This window comes from Trachypithecus francoisi, unplaced genomic scaffold (assembly GCF_009764315.1).
Source record: "Trachypithecus francoisi isolate TF-2019V2 unplaced genomic scaffold, Tfra_2.0 Contig01579, whole genome shotgun sequence".
In the NCBI taxonomy this organism is placed as follows: Eukaryota; Metazoa; Chordata; class Mammalia; order Primates; family Cercopithecidae; genus Trachypithecus; species Trachypithecus francoisi.
Window position 1 is genome coordinate 16,913,357 of NW_022681442.1, and position 18,970 is coordinate 16,932,326.

Below are 18,970 nucleotides of genomic sequence, written 5' to 3' on the forward strand. Positions count from 1 at the left end.
AAGGGTGATCATATGACGACATGGCCGTTTCGCCTGTGTGGCACCGAGAGCCACAGAGTGCTCTCTGCATCATTTCGCTTGTGGTTTTGATCATGTCTGGCCAGGTCTGACTGGATTGCCAGGCATGTGAACGCTGGGCGGGAGAAAATACGTCCTGCCCTTCTGTGGAAAGGCCTTGGAGAAATGTGGTTTTGGTGTCTTCTCCAGCGCCTGGCCGCCTCCTCAGGAGCTGAACACGTTTTGTCTTGCAGGGATGGTGCCCCATACTGTGAAAAGGACTACCAGGGACTCTTTGGGGTGAAATGTGAGGCGTGTCACCAGTTTATCACAGGGAAAGTCCTGGAGGTAAGTGGCAGACCGGCTCCCTCACAGCGACCGCCATCTTCCTCAGCGGCCCTCAGAAACACACAAGGGGGACCCTTTCCCGCCTCCTCCATCTTTTTTTAACCTGTGGAGAAAGAAAGTAGTCGCAGGTGACTGTCTTCGGGAATTAAGGTGCTGCACTCTCCTCAAAGGCTCACGTGGAAATTAGAATGATGGAGAATTTGCAAAGGAAAAAAAAAAGAATGATAAAGGTTCTGGTGGGAGTTATGTAGGAGAGGCTATATTAGACCATTTTCATTTTTAGAAGTTAGACAAGAGTGAATGAAGAGGATGCAAAATCGTGTGTATACATCCATGTGTGCTTGCGTGCATATGTGTATGCGTGCATTTCTGGGCGTGTGCAGATTCAGGGAGCAGAGGCTCAGAATGGAAGCTAAGAAAGGAAGGGTGGGGGAAAGGTAGAGGCATTGGCTTCCCCAACCTTCAAAAACCACATCCTGTGTGACCCAGAGCACCCTGTAGCCGGGGCTAAGCTGAAGCCTATCAAGTTCAGGTGCGACCGCCTCCGGCTGGGGAGCTTTCTTCCTGCTTTCTCAGCAGCTGCCACACAGGCTTCTGCCTCTGGGCTGAGCCAGTTCCTCTGGGGTGAGACACAGAATTCCGGGGTCAGAGTTCAGACGGAGTCGCTACCCTACTTCTCCCAGGCCTGTGGGGTGTCAGCCAGGTCCAAGGAAAAAGTAAGACTGCCTCATCCGTGGCCCACCTGCCAGGGTGGAGAGTATGGCCCAAGCAGAGGTGGATCAGGAAGCCTCACAACTAGGGGGATGACTACAGGTCCTGCAGCTTGTCACCGTGTTTAGTCAGGCACCAGGCTGCTCAATCCGCAGAGCCATGTTCCACCTTCCCAGCAGGGCACATTTCAGAGACACAGACACGGATCTGAGGCCCCCCACCAGCGTGTTTCTGGGCTGCACTGTCTTCCGTGGGTTTCACAGCAAAGGTCCAGCGTAGCCCCCTAAATCCCACTGTAAGCCCTTTCCACGAAGCACAGAGGGGCCAGCATTGGCTGTGTGTTGGGACCTGGGCAGCTGATTGCACTTGGGAGAGAAGGGTGTGATTGTGGTCAAATGCAGTTGCCTCTTAGCCCAAGGAAGAGGGTTCTGGGAAGAGGGAGCAACACCTGCAGGGGCTCAGAGGTAAGGAAAAGCACAGCATACGTAAGAAACGTCAGCTGGGCAGAAGCACGGATGTGACAGATGATGATGGAGAAGTGGGCAGGGTCCCAAGAGTCACATTCTGGAGTTTGGGTGTTACCCTAAAAGCGGTGGGAAGCCATTAAACTGCTTGTAGCTGGAGCGTCATGTGATTAGACCAGGTTGTTGTGTAAAGAACGTATGAGAGTTCTCAAATCTATATACACACATGTTCACAGCAGCACTATTCACATCAGCCGAAAGGTAGAAACACCCCAAAGTCCATCAGCAGGTGAGCGGATAACAACACGTGGTGTATCCGTCTGGTGGAATATCATCCAGCCTTGCAGCAGTGCGCCTACCACAGGATGAGCCTTTAGAACACACTAAGTCAAAGAAACCAGCCACAAAAGGCCGCATATTATATGATGCCGTTTACATAAAATATCTAGAATAGGTAAATTCATATAGATAGAAAGCAGATTGGTAGTTGCCAAGGGCTGGGGGAAGGGGAAATAGGAAATTACTGCTTTACGGATACATGGTTTCCTTTTGGGGTGATAAAAATATTTTGGAATTAGATAGAGGAGGTGGTTGCATAGCATTGTGAATGAATGTACTAAGTGCCACTGAATTGTTCACTTTAAAATGGTTAATTTTATGGTACGTGCATTTCAGCTCAGATGTTTTTTTAAATGGCTGGGAAGGGAGTTGGGGTGGAGACAGAACAGCTAGGAGGCTACTACAGAACTCTGGGCACAAAACGATGGTGGCGCTGGCTGGAGTGGCGCCTGAGAAATGGGCCCCCACTCTCTGCACTCACAGGAAGGGTGGAAAGAGTTCTCTCATAGCCTTTCCAATAAAGCTTTAATTATTGACCCAAGGACACTTCAAAACTAGCGTCTTGACCAGGGAGAAAGAAGCATATCCCCAGGAAGGCTGTTGGAGAAGATGGATGGGACCCACCTGAAGGGGAGCTTGGAGTCCGAGCAGTCCCATCACAGTGCTCAGAGCATGATGCAGTGGTTGGTGCCTCCCCTCCTGGCCCTGAGTCCATCCCTCATCCCTCCCCAGAGAGCTCTTCTCAGAAGTGCCCTGACTGGGTCCTGACACCATTTCCCATGGGGTTCCTAAGTCTGATCTCTTGTGGAGGACTGAAATAAACCTGTTGAGTTGGGAGCAACTTGGAAATCTCCTCCTCCTCCTCCTCCTTCTTTCTTCTTCTTCTTTCTTCTTCTTTCTTCTTCTTCCTCCTCCTCCTCCTTCTTCTTCTCCTCCTCCTCCCTCTTCTTCCCTCCTCCTCCCTTCTCACTTCTCCCTCCTCCTTTCTCCTTTCTTCCTTCTAACTTCTTTCTTCTTTCTTCCTTCTAACCTCTTTCTTCTTTCTTCCTTCTTCCTTCTTTGTTGTCGTCATCTTCTTTTCTTTTTTTATTTTTTTAAGAGACAGGATTTTGCTCTGTTGTCCAGGCTGGAGTGCAGTGGTACAATCATACCTCACTGCAACTTTGAACTCCTGGGCTCAAGCTATCCTCCTGCCACAGCTCCCTAAGTAGCTGGACTACAGGTGCATGCCATCACACCCACTTAATTTTGTTATTTTTTGTAAAGCATGGGAGTCTCATTCTATTGTCCAGGCTGCTCTCTAACTCCTGGTCTCAGGCAATCCTCTCGCCTCAGCCTCCCAAAGTGCTGAGATTACAGGCATGAGCAACCAAGCTTGGCCCTCATAAAAATAAAATAAAATAAAATAAAATAAAAAAACAATAGAACATCAGAATGATTTCCTAGATGTCCAGCTGTACAAAGAGAGGCGAGAAAACACTGAACGTGGTCCCCACATTTGTGACAGCCATGTTTGTAGTCTTCTTAGTCCACATGTGGAGCTGTGTTCCCCCAAAACATGTTGGGGAGGGAAAAGGGCTCTGTATGTGTGTGTCTGAGTGACTGTGTGTGTGTGTGTGTGTGTGTGTGTGTGTGTGTGTGTGTTGATACCCTTCAGATTTAGCTTGACAGCTGTGGGGAAGAAAATCTAAAATAAAGCTAGATCCAAGAACATGCCGTTTGGAAGAAACATCTGCTTACTCTGTTTTCTCCTTCAAGACCTGAGTCATTTGGCTTTCACTGTGGCTGCAGAGGCCTCTTCTCAAATTGGCTTCAGGTTTCTGTGAAGGCCGTTTTGTGAGGCTTAAGACTTGGAGACTTTCCATTTGGGGCTTTCAGAGTTGAGACGTCTGGGAGTAGTTTGCACCATGTTCAGCCTCAGATTCAGAATCCATCCAACAGATGTAGTCCTCAGATGGGCATATGAGCTAGAAAAATGTCCTGCAGGGTTATCACTCTGACGTGTGACAACTTGTGAGTCAGTTTGGCTTGGTTACCAACACAAAGCAGGGCGGTCTCCACACACTCCTCCCTCGGCCTCTCATGCTTGGGTCTTGGTGGTGGTGAAATTTTATGATGGTGGATTTGTTGCGAATACTGTGAACCTTGGGTTTTTGTGGTTTTTTATATTTATTTTATCCCTTTACAAATGTATTAGTTTTCTGTGTCAGCTGCAGCAGCGGTGGCTTAAAACAACAAGCTTAAACAGTTCTTGAGGTTCTTGAGGTTAGTTCTTAAACTGAGTTCTCTCGGTTCTTGAGGTTAGACGTCTGAAAGCAAAGTGTGGGCAGGGCCGTACTGTGTCTGAAGGCTCTAGGGAAGGGCCTTTCCTCGCCTCTCCCAGTTTCTGATGGCTCTGCATGTTCCTTAGCTTGTGGCAGCCTTCCAGTCTCTGGCTTTGCCTTCACGTGGCTGCCTATTCCGTGTTGTCTCCTTTTCTCTGTTACAGTTCCCTCTGCCTCTTTCCTGTAAAGGCACTTGTCACTGGATTCAAGGCCCACCCAGATAATCCAAGATGACCTCCCCATCTCAAGATCCTTCACTTAATTACATCTACAAAGACCCTTCTCCCAAATAAGCCAGCATTCACAGGCTCCATGGATTTGATATGGAGTCTCTTTTGGTGATGATCAGGTCACCATTCAACCTGCTTGAGTAAGCCTGGGAAATCACACAAATATCATCCCAGGGAGGCCTGCAGACCCTGTGTGGTTTTAATTTAACACTCACTGAGTCCTAAGAGGACCCAAAGGCCTCTCTAGTGTAGTGGCACCAGAGATGCCATCAGACACCTGAGGGACCTTTGAGAAAGAGAAAGGTCACTGGACAATGACAGAGAAGAGACGCTCCAGGTCTGGCTGTGTCACTCATTCCTGAGTGACTTGGGGCTGTCTTCATTTCCTAGGTAAAGGGACTGGCATGTAACCTCCAGCAGCCCTCGAGTTCTCTCTGTCTCTGTCATTCCTTAGTTCTTGTAAGCCCTGAAAATCACATCAGCTTGAAGAGGTTGGGAGGTGAGCCTGAGCACCAGCGGGTCAGTGAAAAGGCTCTGGGTGGCAGCCAATCTGAATGTGTACTCACCAGCTGGGGGTCCTTGGGCAAGAATTGCCACTTCTTTGAGCCTCAGTTTTCTTTTCTTTAAGTGCAAGAATTGAAAATATGCATGTAATTCCAAGACTTGGGCTGCTAGACCTCCTGGAGTCACTTCAGCTCTAAAGATCTGAGTTCTAGAATTCTCATGTCTTGGCTGTAAGGGATCAGACAGAGCCAATGGTTATTTTTTTTCTGGAAACCAGCACGTAGCAGTCAGCATAGAGCCTACACTCAAATTGTAGCTTGATTTCTCATCACTTGCTTTCAGTTTTGTTTTCGACAGCAAGATTCTCTTTTTAGGGAGATCTTGCTATAAATGGTACATCTTCAAATGCTTCTGCTGATTAACTTATAAATTTAGGAGAGTGCTGAAGATATTTGCAACCTGCCTCCTAATTAAGAAGTACAGGGGCAAATTAGTGTGAGATACTCGAGTTTGCTTTCGCCATCTTTTCTCTGAACTTCTCTGAAGCAGCCTTCCTCCCCCTTCCTGCTCCCCTCCTCCTCCTCTTCCCTCTCCCCTCCTCCTCTTCCTCCCCCTTCCCTCTCCCCTCCTCCTCTTCCTCCCCCTTCCCTCTCCCCTCCTCCTCCCCCTTCCCCTGCCTGCACCTCCTTTCTGCCTAACAGCCTAATGGTCACAGGAAGCTGCAAGAGACTTCAGACTTAGGTCACTAATGTCATGGGGGAGTGGGGCATCTCTTTGGAATGCATTTCTTCCCATCTTTGGTAGATAGCCCTAGGAGAGCTCTCACTCCAGCAGACATCCTTTCCAGGGTACAGGTGGTTACCTGCTAACCTCATAAAGAAAAGAAACAGCAACAAAATGGTTGTTACTATCAACAGCAACAGCTAGTTTCAAAATGAAGGCAGCTCATGGTGGGTGCAATCAAGTAAGGACTCCAAAATTCATAAAGGGGTTAGTCTCATATCTCCAACCCTAAATTTAAGTAAGACAGCAACTGAGTTTCTTGGTCTCTCTTTACAAAGGTATAACCATCTCTAGGCACATAGCTAAAACTAGATTGCTTTTGATGGTGCTTTCTTAAGATGTGGAATCTTCTCTGGAACACCACACTCTTAGATAATACTTCCCATACCTCGTTGTTCTTGTTGTTGTTGTTGTTTGAGACAGAGTCTTGCTCTGTTGACCAGGCTGGAGTGCAGTGGTGTGATCTCAGCTCACTGCAACCCCCACCTCCTGGGTTCGAGCGATTCTCCTGTCTCAGCCTCCTAAGTAGCTGGTATTACAGGCACACACCACCATGTCCAGTTAATTTTTGTATTTTTAGTAGAGATGGGGTTTTGCCACGTTGGCCACGCTGGTCTTGAACTCCTGACCTCAGGTGATCTGCCCGCCTTGGCCTTCCAAAGTGCTGGGATTACAGGCGTGAGCCACCGTGCCCAGCCCCATACCTCTTTGGATTAGATAGAGGTTGAATCTATTCTTGACAAGTGTTTGGGAAAAAAAAGCAAATGTCAAACTGAAAACAGAAGTCTGGAAGGTAAAGGAAAAGGGTTTATCCCACATATTCTTCCCCTAGTCTTGGGCTGTTTTACCAACAGACTAACGAAGGGTGGGCTTGACTTTCTCTTGGCCTCTCAAGCTGTCTTGTGCAATTTCTATGCCCCCAAGGGCTGCCTGTGTGCATGGAGCACTGCACTGGTTCACTCAGGACAAAGGCGCTCAGCCCTCGTCCACACTGCAGTGGTACTTCCCTGATCAGGCACCTGCCAGGCTGCACGGGCGTATTCTTTTGTTCTCTTCCCTGAAAGGCAAGTTGTCTTACGTGCATTCTGACCACAGAGGGAGAGGGCGGGGCTCTGAGTCCCACAATTTCCCTTTCCTCACATCACTGCACCCAGAAATCAATTGGCCTGGGCTCATCTGGTCTTTCCGGGCGGGCTGGTGGCACCTGTCCTTCTGTCACGTGGTATTTACTGTGTCGCCTGTGCTCTCTGGGAAAGTGCAGTGGTGTCTGTGACAGCCTGTACACCTACCACACAAGAAAGAGAGCCTCAGATGGAGCCGAGGGAAGTCCTCTAGACCCTGGAATGCCTGTCGAGTCAGCCCAGTGAGGCAACCCTGCCCTGTCCTTATCTGTTAACTTGGAAATGGTGGACGGCAGGACAGGATTTAGACTCGCTTTTAGACCCCTCCTGCTGAACTCCTGGAGTGAAGGAAATAGAATCACAGTGGGATTCGGCCAAATCCTTTTCCTTGACTCTCAGCGGAATTAAAAACTGGTGGCTCTGTTTTGTTTTGCTTTTGGACTGATTAAAAAACTGCTTTTTCACAAAGCTGAGGGACAAATGTTTATGATGTTTCTGAGGCGAATTCACATTATAAATTGGAGGCCCTTGTCCCCTTCCTTCTTTTTGGCATAGGTATTTTAAGTATGTTATGTCACAGTAATCATAAGCAGTGAGTAGGTCTTGTTCTGGGCTAAGCTGTTCTCTAGTAAGCAAAACATAGGTTATCCTAGGATGCTTGCATGACATCTCATCTTTCTGTCACCATCAGAGATGTAATTTGCAAAAGAGAAGTTGAAATGCCGATTCCCCTTTTCTTGTTCTGTGTATATCATACACATGCAAGGAACAAATAATAACCTGTGTCCATGCTGAAGGCTAATTACATTCTTCTCATTCTCACTGTGCTCAGAGGAATTCCTGCTTTCATCCAATTAATTAATTGTAGACCCAAATATTTTTGAGGATCATGGAAGGGGAAAAAAAAATCAAGTTATCTGAGTATATTGGTTGAGATGGTCTACGTCCCAGTGGACAGTCAGCCACCACTGTATCCTGACTTTGTATAATATTTTTAACATCTGCAAATGATCTCATAAACATTTAATTCTCATGACAGGCCTGCAAGCTGGTCAGGGCAGTTAGTTACCAGTTACCTTCATTTATAGATGAGGCTAATGAGTGCCCGAGACTCTAGAGCTAATTGGTGTGACAGAACCATGATTAGAAAATAGATCTCTTAGGTTGGTGAATGGATACAAACATGCAGTTAGAAGAAAGAAGTTCAGTGTTCAGTAGCAGACTAGGGTGACTACAGTTAACCAGCAATATACTGTATATTTCAAAGTAGCTGGGAGACATAGAGATGATAAATACTGAAGGTGATAATACTCCAGATACCCTGACTTGAGCATTATATATTATATGCATGTAAAAAAATACTCATATGAACCCCATAAATATGTAAGATATTATGTATCAATAAAAGAAAAAAATAAGGAAAATAGGTCTCTTTCAATTTAGAAGATAGGGACATACACATATACAGAGAGACAGAGAGAGGGGAAGAGCAAGAGACAGCATGAACTTTATTATCTACCTGAAAATAATCATTACTGGCCGGGGGCGGTGGCTCAAGCCTGTAATCCCAGCACTTTGGGAGGCCGAGACGGGCGGATCACGAGGTCGGGAGATCGAGACCATCCTGGCTAACATGGTGAAACCCCGTCTCTACTAAAAAATACAAAAAACTAGCTGGGCGCGGTGGCGGGCGCCTGTAGTCCCAGCTACTCGGGAGGCTGAGGCACGAGAATGGCGTAAACCCGGGAGGCGGAGCTTGCAGTGAGCTGAGATCCGGCCACTGCACTCCAGCCTGGGCGGCAGAGCGAGACTCCGTCTCAAAAAAAAAAGAAAAAAGGCCGGGCGCGGTGGCTCAAGCCTGTAATCCCAGCACTTTGGGAGGCTGAGACGGGCGGATCACGAGGTCGGGAGATCGAGACCATCCTGGCTAACATGGTGAAACCCCGTCTCTACTAAAAAATACAAAAAACTAGCTGGGCGCGGTGGCGGGCGCCTGTAGTCCCAGCTACTCGGGAGGCTGAGGCACGAGAATGGCGTAAACCCGGGAGGCGGAGCTTGCAGTGAGCTGAGATCCGGCCACTGCACTCCAGCCTGGGCGGCAGAGCGAGACTCCGTCTCAAAAAAAAAAGAAAAAAGGCCGGGCGCGGTGGCTCAAGCCTGTAATCCCAGCACTTTGGGAGGCCGAGACGGGCGGATCACGAGGTCAGGAGATCGAGACCATCCTGGCTAACACGGTGAAACCCCGTCTCTACTAAAAAATACAAAAAAAACTAGCCGGGCGAGGTGGCGGGCGCCTGTAGTCCCAGCTACTCCGGAGGCTGAGGCAGGAGAATGGCGTAAACCCGGGAGGCAGAGCTTGCAGTGAGCTGAGATCCGGCCACTGCACTCCAGCCCGGGCGAGAGCGAGACTCCGTCTCAAAAAAAAAAAAAAAAAAAAAAGAAAAAAGAAAATAATCATTACAGAAAACAGTTTGCCTCTTGATATAACTTGCTGAAGGACCAAAACTTACCATTGCTGGTGAATGGCAAAGGCCTGCCCAAGTGGCCCTTTTGTGCCTATTCTCAGGACAATAAACATGCGCTGCTTGGTTGGTCTACTTTTTACCAGTGTGAAATGTCACTGAAAATCAGTGACTTTGCCATAGAGTCTGCTGTGTTTCTGTGCCTCATAGTCGGAGCCCCTTGAATCATCTGTAGCCTCTGCTAGGCCATCTGGCTCTGCCCTTGGAGAATGTTGTGGATGGACGATGCTGTCTCGAGTTTGAGAGCATATTTTCTTCATGGAGCTCTGGTCTCGGACTCCGTAGATCAATGGACAGTCAGGAAGGCCCTGTGAACCAGGGTCACTGTTGAGACACTGGTCACCTTCTCTATTGTCAGACCGTCACTTGACAATAAACTGGAGAAATGACTTCATTTTAAATATGAATTAAGCAAAAGGTGGTATATCTAGAAAACGGAATATTATTCAGCCATAGAAAGGAACGAAGTTCTGATACATACTACAACATGGAGGAACCTTGAAAACATTATGCTAAGTGAAAGAAGACAGTCAGGGTCAGGCATGGTGGCTCACGCCTGTAATCCCAGCACTTTGGGAGGCCAAGGTGGGCAGATCACCTGAAGTTGGAAGTTCGAGACCAGTCTGGCCAGCTTGGTGAAACCCCGTCTCTACTAAAAATACAAAAATTAGCTGGATGTGGTGGCAGGTCCCTGTAATCACAGCTACTTGGGAAACTGAGGCAGGAGAATCACTTAAACCCGGGAGGCAGAGGTTGCAGTGAGCCGAGATCATGCCATTGCACTCCAGCCTGGGTGACACAGTGAGACCGTGTCTCAAAAAAAAAAAAAAAAAGAAAGAAAGAAAGAAAAAGAAAAGACAGTCACAAAAGACCATATATTGTCCAATTCCATTTGTATGAAATGTGTGGAACAGGCAAATCCACAGAGACAGGCAGTACATTAGAGAATGCCAGGGGCTGGGGGAAGAGGGAAATAACGAGTGACTGCTAATGGATATGGGGTTTCTTTTTGGAATAATGAAATATTCTAGAATTAGACAGTGGTGATGGCTGCACAACTCAGCGAGTATATTCATCCCTCAGTATATGCAGGGGATTGGTTCCAGGACCACCATCCCCCTGGTAAATCTGCACATACTTACGTCCCAAAGTCAGTCCTGAGGAACTCACTTGTACAAAAAGTCAACCCTCTGTGTACAGAGGTTTTGCATCCCTTGAATGCTGTATTTTCAATCCAAGTTTGGTTAAAAGAAAGGGGACCATGTGGTTCAAACCCATGCTGTTCAAGGATCAACTGCATACTAAAAATCACTGAACTATATACTTTAAAGGGGTGAATTGTATGGCATGTGATTTATATCTCAATTTCACACACACACATCTACCTGTCTAGCTATCTATGCAAGAATGGGCATTCAAGTCAATAAATGTCTTAATGCAAGATTCTATGCTAGGCTTGGCCAGGCACGGTGGCTCATGCCTGTAATCTCAGCACTTTGGGAGGCTGAGATGGGAGATCACCTAAGGTCAGGAGTTCGAGACAAGCCTGGCCAACATGGCGAAACCCCATCTCTACTAAAAATACAAAAATTAACTGGGTGTGGTGGCGCAAGCCTGTAATCCCAGCTACTCAGGAGCCTGAGGCAGGAGGATCGCTTGAACCCAGGAGGCAGAGGCTGCGGTGAGCCGAGATCATGCCACTGCACTCCAGCCTGGGCAACAGAGCAAGACAACACCTCAGGAAAAAAAAAAAAATTCTATGTTAGGCTCTTTCCCGCTATGGGAGACTAAATTTTTGTTCTTTTGTGTGGCAAGAGGTTGCCACTGCACAGGACGTGGCCTTGATTGTAGAGTGTAGCTTAGTGAATGTAAAATCTCTCCAGTGCTGGAAAAGTAGACTCCAGTTGAAATCCAATGTATGGTTTGTGATGAGTTCGTTTTGCAACATTTTACTGGAGAAGAAAAACCTGGTGCTAATATTTTGTCTCCTTCATGGCTAACAGGTTGGGAATTGACCCAGTAGGGCAGAGCACATTGATTGAATGAATGATTTGAGGAAAATCTATCTGATTCACCCAAAGCTGGGCCACTTTCTCTTACTTTCATAACAGGAGGAAATGTGTTGCAACAGGGCACCAGCAGACTGCATTCCCATGCATTAAAGATTTAATATTTATGGAAAAATCACCCCATTTCCTGTCAGCACAAATGGAAGGGCTTTCTTATTTGGAAATAACAGTTTGAAAAGAATTTCTATTTATCTTGAGTTAAAAGGATGTTTTGGTTTTTTTCCAGCATTATTTAACTTCAGAGAGTTTAGCTCATGGCTGAAATGTGTGAGCAGGGGAATAACTGACCCGGCAGGTCAAGTGAGACTCTTCCAGGAAGTCAACCAGGATTACTGAGCATGTGCTAGGAGCCCTACATGCGGCAGTGCGGTGGCAGTGGCGGGGGTGGGTCACAAAAGAAAACGTAAGATTTAGGACTTGTTCTCAGAGTGATAAGGCATGCATCTTTAAAAGGCATGCAGTATCCAAGCTGAAAACCTCCTGGAGTGTCCCAGGAACCCCCTCCCCCACCCGTCCTCAGGGATCATAAGTGCCCAGGGCCGCTGCAGCTTTTTCAGAGACCGAGGGCCAATTGCAGTTTAGAAATGGCTGGGATTCAACAGCAGAGAGACACAGCGTGCCTGGACAAGTTACCACCAAGGGGTGGAGTTCCCGGACTGGCCACTATTCTGGGCACCAAAATGATGTCCCCAGAGTAGTCCTTTCTCCTCTCCAGAACCCAGCACATCAGGGCATCAGAAGGACTCCTATGTCTGCTTTCTTGGGGACTCAGAGCAGCACCCCTCCCCTTCCTGCTGTTCCCTCCCAGCTCCATCCCGGGCTCTGCTTACCTCTTCTTTTACCACTATAGACATAAAAGGGGTGATCATGCCCCTTCTTCTAAATGGTTGATTCCAGGGTGCCCCACCTACCCTACAGAGGTGATCTTCAATAATTCCAAGCTAATTTTCATGACCTTCTCTTGGGGGAGCAGAAAAAGAGTTTAATCTTTGGCAGTATCTCTCAGTGCACAAAGGTAATTCAGGGCCAGATGTGGTAGCTCACGCTTGTAATCCCAGCACTTTGGGAGGCCAAGGCAGGAGGATCACTTGAGACCAAGAGTTCAGGACTAGCCTAGGCAACACAGTAAGACCTCACTTCTACTAAAAATTTTAAAAATTAGCTGGGTGTGGTGGTGCGGGTCTATAGTCCCAGCTATTTGGGAGGCTGAAGCAGGGGGACTGCTAGAGCTCAGGTGTTCAAAGCTGCAATGCTGCAGTGAGCTGTGATCACATGCCACTGCACTCCAGCCTGGGTGACAGAGCAAGACTCTGTATCAAAACAAACAACAACAACAAAAACACAGTAATTTGGGACCCACAGTATTAAACAGCCAAGTAATGGGCACACACAGTAAACGTCCCAAGTTCAAGAGAGATTTTTGGTGACTACTAGAAAGAAGTCGACTTTGGTTCTTAAGGAATGGGTAGTCAAGGTGAGAAATTTATCTTTGTTTGCTATTGTTACTGAAGGCTTTGTTGACTTTTTTCGAGCCTTGTTTGTTTCTTTGATTTTAAGCATGTGATTTGATTGTGCTGTCTGATTTAATTGCAAGATTGTAATAATACATCCTTTTCTATTTCAAACCAGTAGTCAGCTTATAACTTTTATTTTATTTTTTTGAGACAGAGTCTCACTCCATCGCCCAGGCTGGAGTGCAATGGCACTATCTTGGCTCACTGCAACCTCCGCCTCCCAGGTTCAAGCAATTCTCTTGCTTCAGCCTCCCAAGTAGCTAGGATTACAGGCATGTACCACCATGCCTGGCTAATTTTTACCAGAGATGGGGTTTCACCATGTTGATCAGGCTGGTCTCGAACTCCTGACCTCAAATGATCCACCCACCTCAGCCTCCCAAAGTGCTGCGATAACAGGTGTGAGCCACCACACCTGGCCAGTTCAAAAATTTTTAAAAAATATTTTCTACTACAGACTAATTTTAGCTTAATCATGAGGGAAACAGAATTTTTTGGGCTCACTCAGACCCATTCTCCATTTGAAAGACTGACCCTACTAATCCACTTGTATCTGCCAACTTAGCTGATGGTGGTAGACAGACACGTGGGTCTCTACACCCTAACCAGCCTGACTCCTGGAATCTGGGTTGTGCCGCTGCTGGGCATTGCGACTACCTCCAGCAATCTTCTCTAGCTTTTGGGTTCTTAATAAGTCACACTGAAGATGGCATCTCAAGCTACCTTGGCTCTCTTTTGTCCTTGTGATTCCACCCGGTTGGCCTCTCCATGAGTGTTTAACTTGGAGGGGTCTATATTGAAAAATGGCACCATCCAAAGGTCAGCAGGATAATTTCTGTTCTGGGCACAGTATTACCAGGCTAAGGATATGAAACTCTCCCCAGGGCCTAGGAGATGGCATGTGCTCCAGGGAAAATGGGAGCATTTTGTTCCTTTGGATCCAGTGATGCTGTGCTGAGGAGTCTGCCACCATGGACAGGCTGCCTCCTCGTCTGTTTCACACCTGAATGTGCTTGCTTCCTGGACCTCGTGGCTTCCCGCCTTGGGGAGGATATGGTGCCAGCTCCAGCAGATGGACTTGCTTGTAGTTTGCCAAGTAGTCAGGTGGAGGGAGTTAGGGCTGGTGCCCATCCAGCCCAGAGGAAATGAACTGGTACAGAAATTCCTCCCGAAAAGGGAAACTTCGCAGTGGCCTTGCAAATGCAAACTTCATAAACTATTTTAATAGGTCCATAGCAAAACACAAACCTGCAGGCATCTTGGAAACAGGGATAGAATTTGGAATTTTGGAGCCTGATGTGGCCTGGATAGGTAAGGTGGAAGGGAGAGAAGAGTTGTTAGCAGAAAGAACTGATACAGGCCAGGTGCAGTGGCTCATGCTTATAATCCCAGCACTTTGTGAGGCCAAGGTGAGCAGATCACTTGAGGCCAGGAGTTCAAGATGAGCCTAGCCAACATCATGAAACCCCGTATCTAATCAAAGTACAAAAATTAGCCAGGCATGATGGTGTGCACCTGTAACCCCAGCTACTTGGGAGGCCGAGACACGAGAATTGCTTGAACCCAGGAGGTGGAGGTTGCAGTGAGCTGAGGTGGCGCCACTGCACAGACACACCAGCACTTGATCCTAGTAGCCACACTTAAAGCTGAGTAATCTGGTGGGGGGTGGTGGCTCATGCCTGTAATCTCAGCACTTTGGGAGGCCAAGGCAGGCGGATCATGAGGTCAGGAGATCGAGACCATCCTGGCCAACATGGTGAAACCCGGTCTCTACTAAAAATACAAAAATTAGTTGGGCATGGTGACACGTGCCTGTAATCCCAGCTACTTGGGAGGCTGAGGCAGGAGAATCGCTTGAACCAGGGAAATGGAGGTTGCAGTGAGCCGAGATCGCATCACTGCACTCCAGCCTGGGCAACAGAGCAAGACTCTGTCTCAAAAAAAAAAAAAAAAAAGCTGAGTAATTCTCAGCAAGTCGCTTAGATGTTGAGCCCCAGCACCTGAAGCTGGGATAGGTCTTGATCCGTCTCATCTGAAAGTCTGTAGTAGAAAATATGAGAGTTTCATCCGAAACTCACAAATTTGGAAGTGTGCTCAGTAAATCTGAAGATGTCCCATCCTCTTGTTATTACGATGTAGGCAATGACACTTTCCTTGTACAGGCTTCCAACAGATAGTAAGAGTCATCTGGGACAGCGCCTCACATACCGGGCCTCAAGAAATACTTCTTCCTTTCTTCATTTATAAAACACAGATTTTGTAAAAGCCCAATATTTGGAATGAACTTACAGCTTCCTGTTTGAATGAAGAAGTCAGGCTCACGCATCTCTGTTTACTCTCTGATGTAGTTATATGGGATTATTTCAGATACGCAAGTTAAACAGTCATGTTAATGCTTGGGTTTGAAAATTTCTTAAATCACTGAACTTTAGGCATTCACACACATTTATGCCCATCCATTCAATCTACCATTGTTTTCTGGTGTATTTTTTAATTACTTTTTTTTTACCAGGCATCTGTTAACTGCTCAGTAAAAGTGTGTGGATAAATGATTATTTTTCCCATGGTGAATTTTTGCCATGTCCTTTAACCAAAAACGTTAAAAACTTCACATACTCTTTAGGCCTAAACTTCTCATCCCTTTACTAAATACCTATTTCTGGCTGGGTGTGATGGCTCACGCCTGTAATCCCAGCACTTTGGGAAGCTGAGGTGGGCAGATCACCTAAGTTCAGGAGTTCGACACCAGCCTGGCCAATAGGGCAAAACCCCGTCTCTACTAAAAATACGAAAGTTAGCCGGGTGTGGTGGCAGGCACCTGTAATCCCAGCTACTTGGGAGGTTGAGGCACAAGAATTGCTTGAACCCAGGAGGTGAAGATTGCAGTGAGCCGAGATCGCCCCACTGCACTGCAGCCTAGACAACAGAGTGATACTCCGTCTCAAAATACATAAATAAATAAATAAATACCGATTTATTTCACTCACATATAAAATAAAGGCCCAAGTGATATTTTTCTGTTAATGTTTCTTTTATTGCATCCAGCTGGTTATAATCTGTTTAAGTATAAACTCCTGAAGGATTTGTGCTGTCTGTTTAATTGTATACTACCTAGCACGTTTGCCCAGACTGGGCCTTCATCATTATTTAGTATGACGATGATGAGGTCTCTCAACTTCTATGGACTGCCAAAGTGTGGCTTTTATATCAGCTCCTCGAACCTGAGCCTTAGCACTAAGTCCCTTTGGAACAGATTTTAGCCAACAACACCTGTGATTAGTAGCAGTTTCGTTGAGGCTTTATTACATGCCATAAAATTCACCCATGTTAAGTGTATGATTCAATGACCTTTAGTAAATTTACAGAGTTGTGCCACCATCATCACAATCCTACTTTAGAACATTTCCATTACCTCAAACACATCCCTCTGCCCACCCTTTGATTATTGTTAATAATATATATTTTTTTTGAGACGGAGTTTCGCTCTTGGCATCCAGGATGGAGTGCAATGGCGTGATCTCGGCTCACTGCAACCTCTGCCTCCCAGATTCAAGGGATTCTCCTACCTCAGCCTCCCAAGTAGCTGGGATTACAGGTGCATGCAACCATGCCGAGCTAATTTTTGTATTTTTAGTAGAGACAGGGTTTCACCTTATTGGCCAGGCTGGTCTTGAACTCTTGACCTCAGGTGATCTGCCCGCCTCAGCCTCCCAAAGTGCTGGGATTACAGGCATGAGCCACCACGCCCGGCCCACCTTTGGATTATTTCCTCTTCATGTTCTTTCCCCAAATTGTGTGCATGCATGTGCACAGGAGGCATGTCAATGGGAAAGGTGGCTCAGGTCGCTCACCAAGGGCTGCCCAACCAGGGAGGTGACTTGAACCTCTTGACTCCACACGGTAGTGTTCTTCACCCTTTTTGTCTGGAAACTCACAAATTTGGAAATTTGCTCAGTAAATCTGAAGTTGACCCATCCTCTTTGACCCTATCCCAGAAGATATAGAGATGCTTAAATAAATAAAATCCAAAAAGAGAAACCGATCATCCAAATATAGGACAGTAAAAAGAGGATGAAGAGGCCGGGTGCGGTAGCTCATGCCTGTAATCCTGGCACTTCGGGAGGCTGAGGCGGGCGATCATGAGGTCAAGAGATCAAGACCATCCTGGCCACCATGGTGAAACCCCATCTCTACTAAAAACACAAAAATTAGCTGGGCATGGTGGCGTGTGCCTGTAGTCCCAGCTACTTGGGAGGCTGAGGCAGGAGAATCGCTTGAACCTGGGAGGCAGAGGTTGCAGTGAGCCAGTATTGCACCCCTGCACTCCAGCCTTGCAACAGAATGAGACTCTGTCTCAAAAAAAAAAAAAAAAAAGGATGAAGGCTTGTGGGTAGTGAGCCTAATTCTAATGCTCAAATTACTTCTGGCCATGTGACTAGAAGCCTGGGTAAGTGTCCCTTTTTACCTTTGTAAAGGGGGACACCTTCACTCCTCTGACAGAGATTGCATGCTAATGCCTCAAACATGAGGTGAGATGCAGGAGTTACAGAGGTAAAAGGTGCCATCCTTAACCCTGAATGGTCTTACCATGTAAGGCTGAGGTTCTAAAACCAGTATGCCTAAGAATCACCTGTATATCTTGTTTAAAGTATGGATTCCCAGCACAACACGGTGCCTATCATTAACAATACTGTATTGTGCACTTAAAAAATTTAAGACAGTACATCTCATGTTGTGTTCTTACCACAATAAAAATGAAGTTATTTATGCTTTTAAAAAATAATAAAGTATGGATTCTCAGGCCTCACCCCAGACATTCTGATTCAAGAGGCCTGGGAATCTGCATGTGAACATGTAACCCTGCCCTGGGTGATTCTGGCACAAGGAAGACCACAGATGCCACTTTGAGGATCTGGCCCTATAAGGGTGTGGTGAGGACACATTGATGGAAGTTTCTGACTCCTCAGAAGAAAAATGCACTAGAAATTTAATAAAACCCATATAATTATTATAATGTATAAGCCAATAGTTTCCTCTTCATTTTAGAAGCACAACTTTGTTGCTAAAACTTTACATTTTCTCAGCAATATTTGGGACTTCTTCCAAACCAGCTTAGAGAGATTCCACATGTCTATATAAAAGGGTCTTTTTATTTCCTGATCTTTGTGGGCAAATAATCTCCATGAAAATTTTCCTAAATCCTCCTAGTCTTATTAAAAATGACAAGTGTGGCAGGGCAGGGTGGCTCACACCTATAATCGCAGCACTTTGGGAGGCTGAGGCGGGAGGATCACTTGAGGTGAGGAATTCGAGACCAGCCTGGGCAATGTGGTGAAACCCCGTCTCTACTAAAAATACAAAAATTAGCTGGGTATGGTGGTGCATGCCTGTAGTCCCAGCTACTCAGGAAGCTGAGGCAGGAGAATCGCTTGAAACTGGGAGGCAGAGGTTGCAGTGAGCCGAGATCACGCCACTGCACTCTAGCCCGGGGGAGAATCACTTAAAACTGGGAGGCGGAGGCTACAGTGAGCCGAGATCGCGCCACTGCACTCTAGCCTGGGCAACAGAGCGAGACTCCATCTCGAAAAAAAAAAAAATTAAAATTAAAAAATTAGCCAGGCATGGTGACTCGCACCTGTAATCCCAGCTACTCAGGAGGCTGCAGTGGGACAATCACTTGAACCCAGGAGTTGGAGGTTGCAGTGAGCTATGATTGTGCTATGATCTTGCCACTGCACTCTAGCATGGGTGACAGAGATCCTGTCTCAAAAAAAAAAGGTAAGAGTTGTTACAGAAACCTTTCCAACATCCCAAGAAAGAGTACATTAAAAGGGCTGTGCCATCACTGGAGAAACTTCCAGTTCCTCCTCTCTGTTCACATACATAGAGAGCCTGCAGCTTCCCCTCAGTCACTGACTCACCTGAGATTTCCTCAGGGATGGTTTCATTGAAAATGAGGCAGTGTATATAAAATGCCTGCAACACAGTGGTAGCCAGTAATTTTCTGCTGCAATAAAAACACACAATACAAAATGTACCAAAAA

At 46.6% G+C, this 18,970-nt stretch overlaps 1 protein-coding gene across 26 annotated transcripts in view; it reads left to right on the forward strand.

Annotated features, from left to right (window-relative positions):
* ABLIM1 (actin binding LIM protein 1) overlaps positions 1 to 18,970 on the forward strand; it is a 353,609-nt gene that overhangs the window by 234,137 nt on the left and 100,502 nt on the right. For all 26 annotated transcript variants that reach the window (XM_033181938.1, XM_033181921.1, XM_033181922.1 and 23 more), the window contains one exon: positions 252 to 345. In XM_033181938.1, the coding sequence (XP_033037829.1) occupies positions 252 to 345 (94 nt within the window). The remainder of the gene's footprint in view (positions 1 to 251; positions 346 to 18,970) is intronic.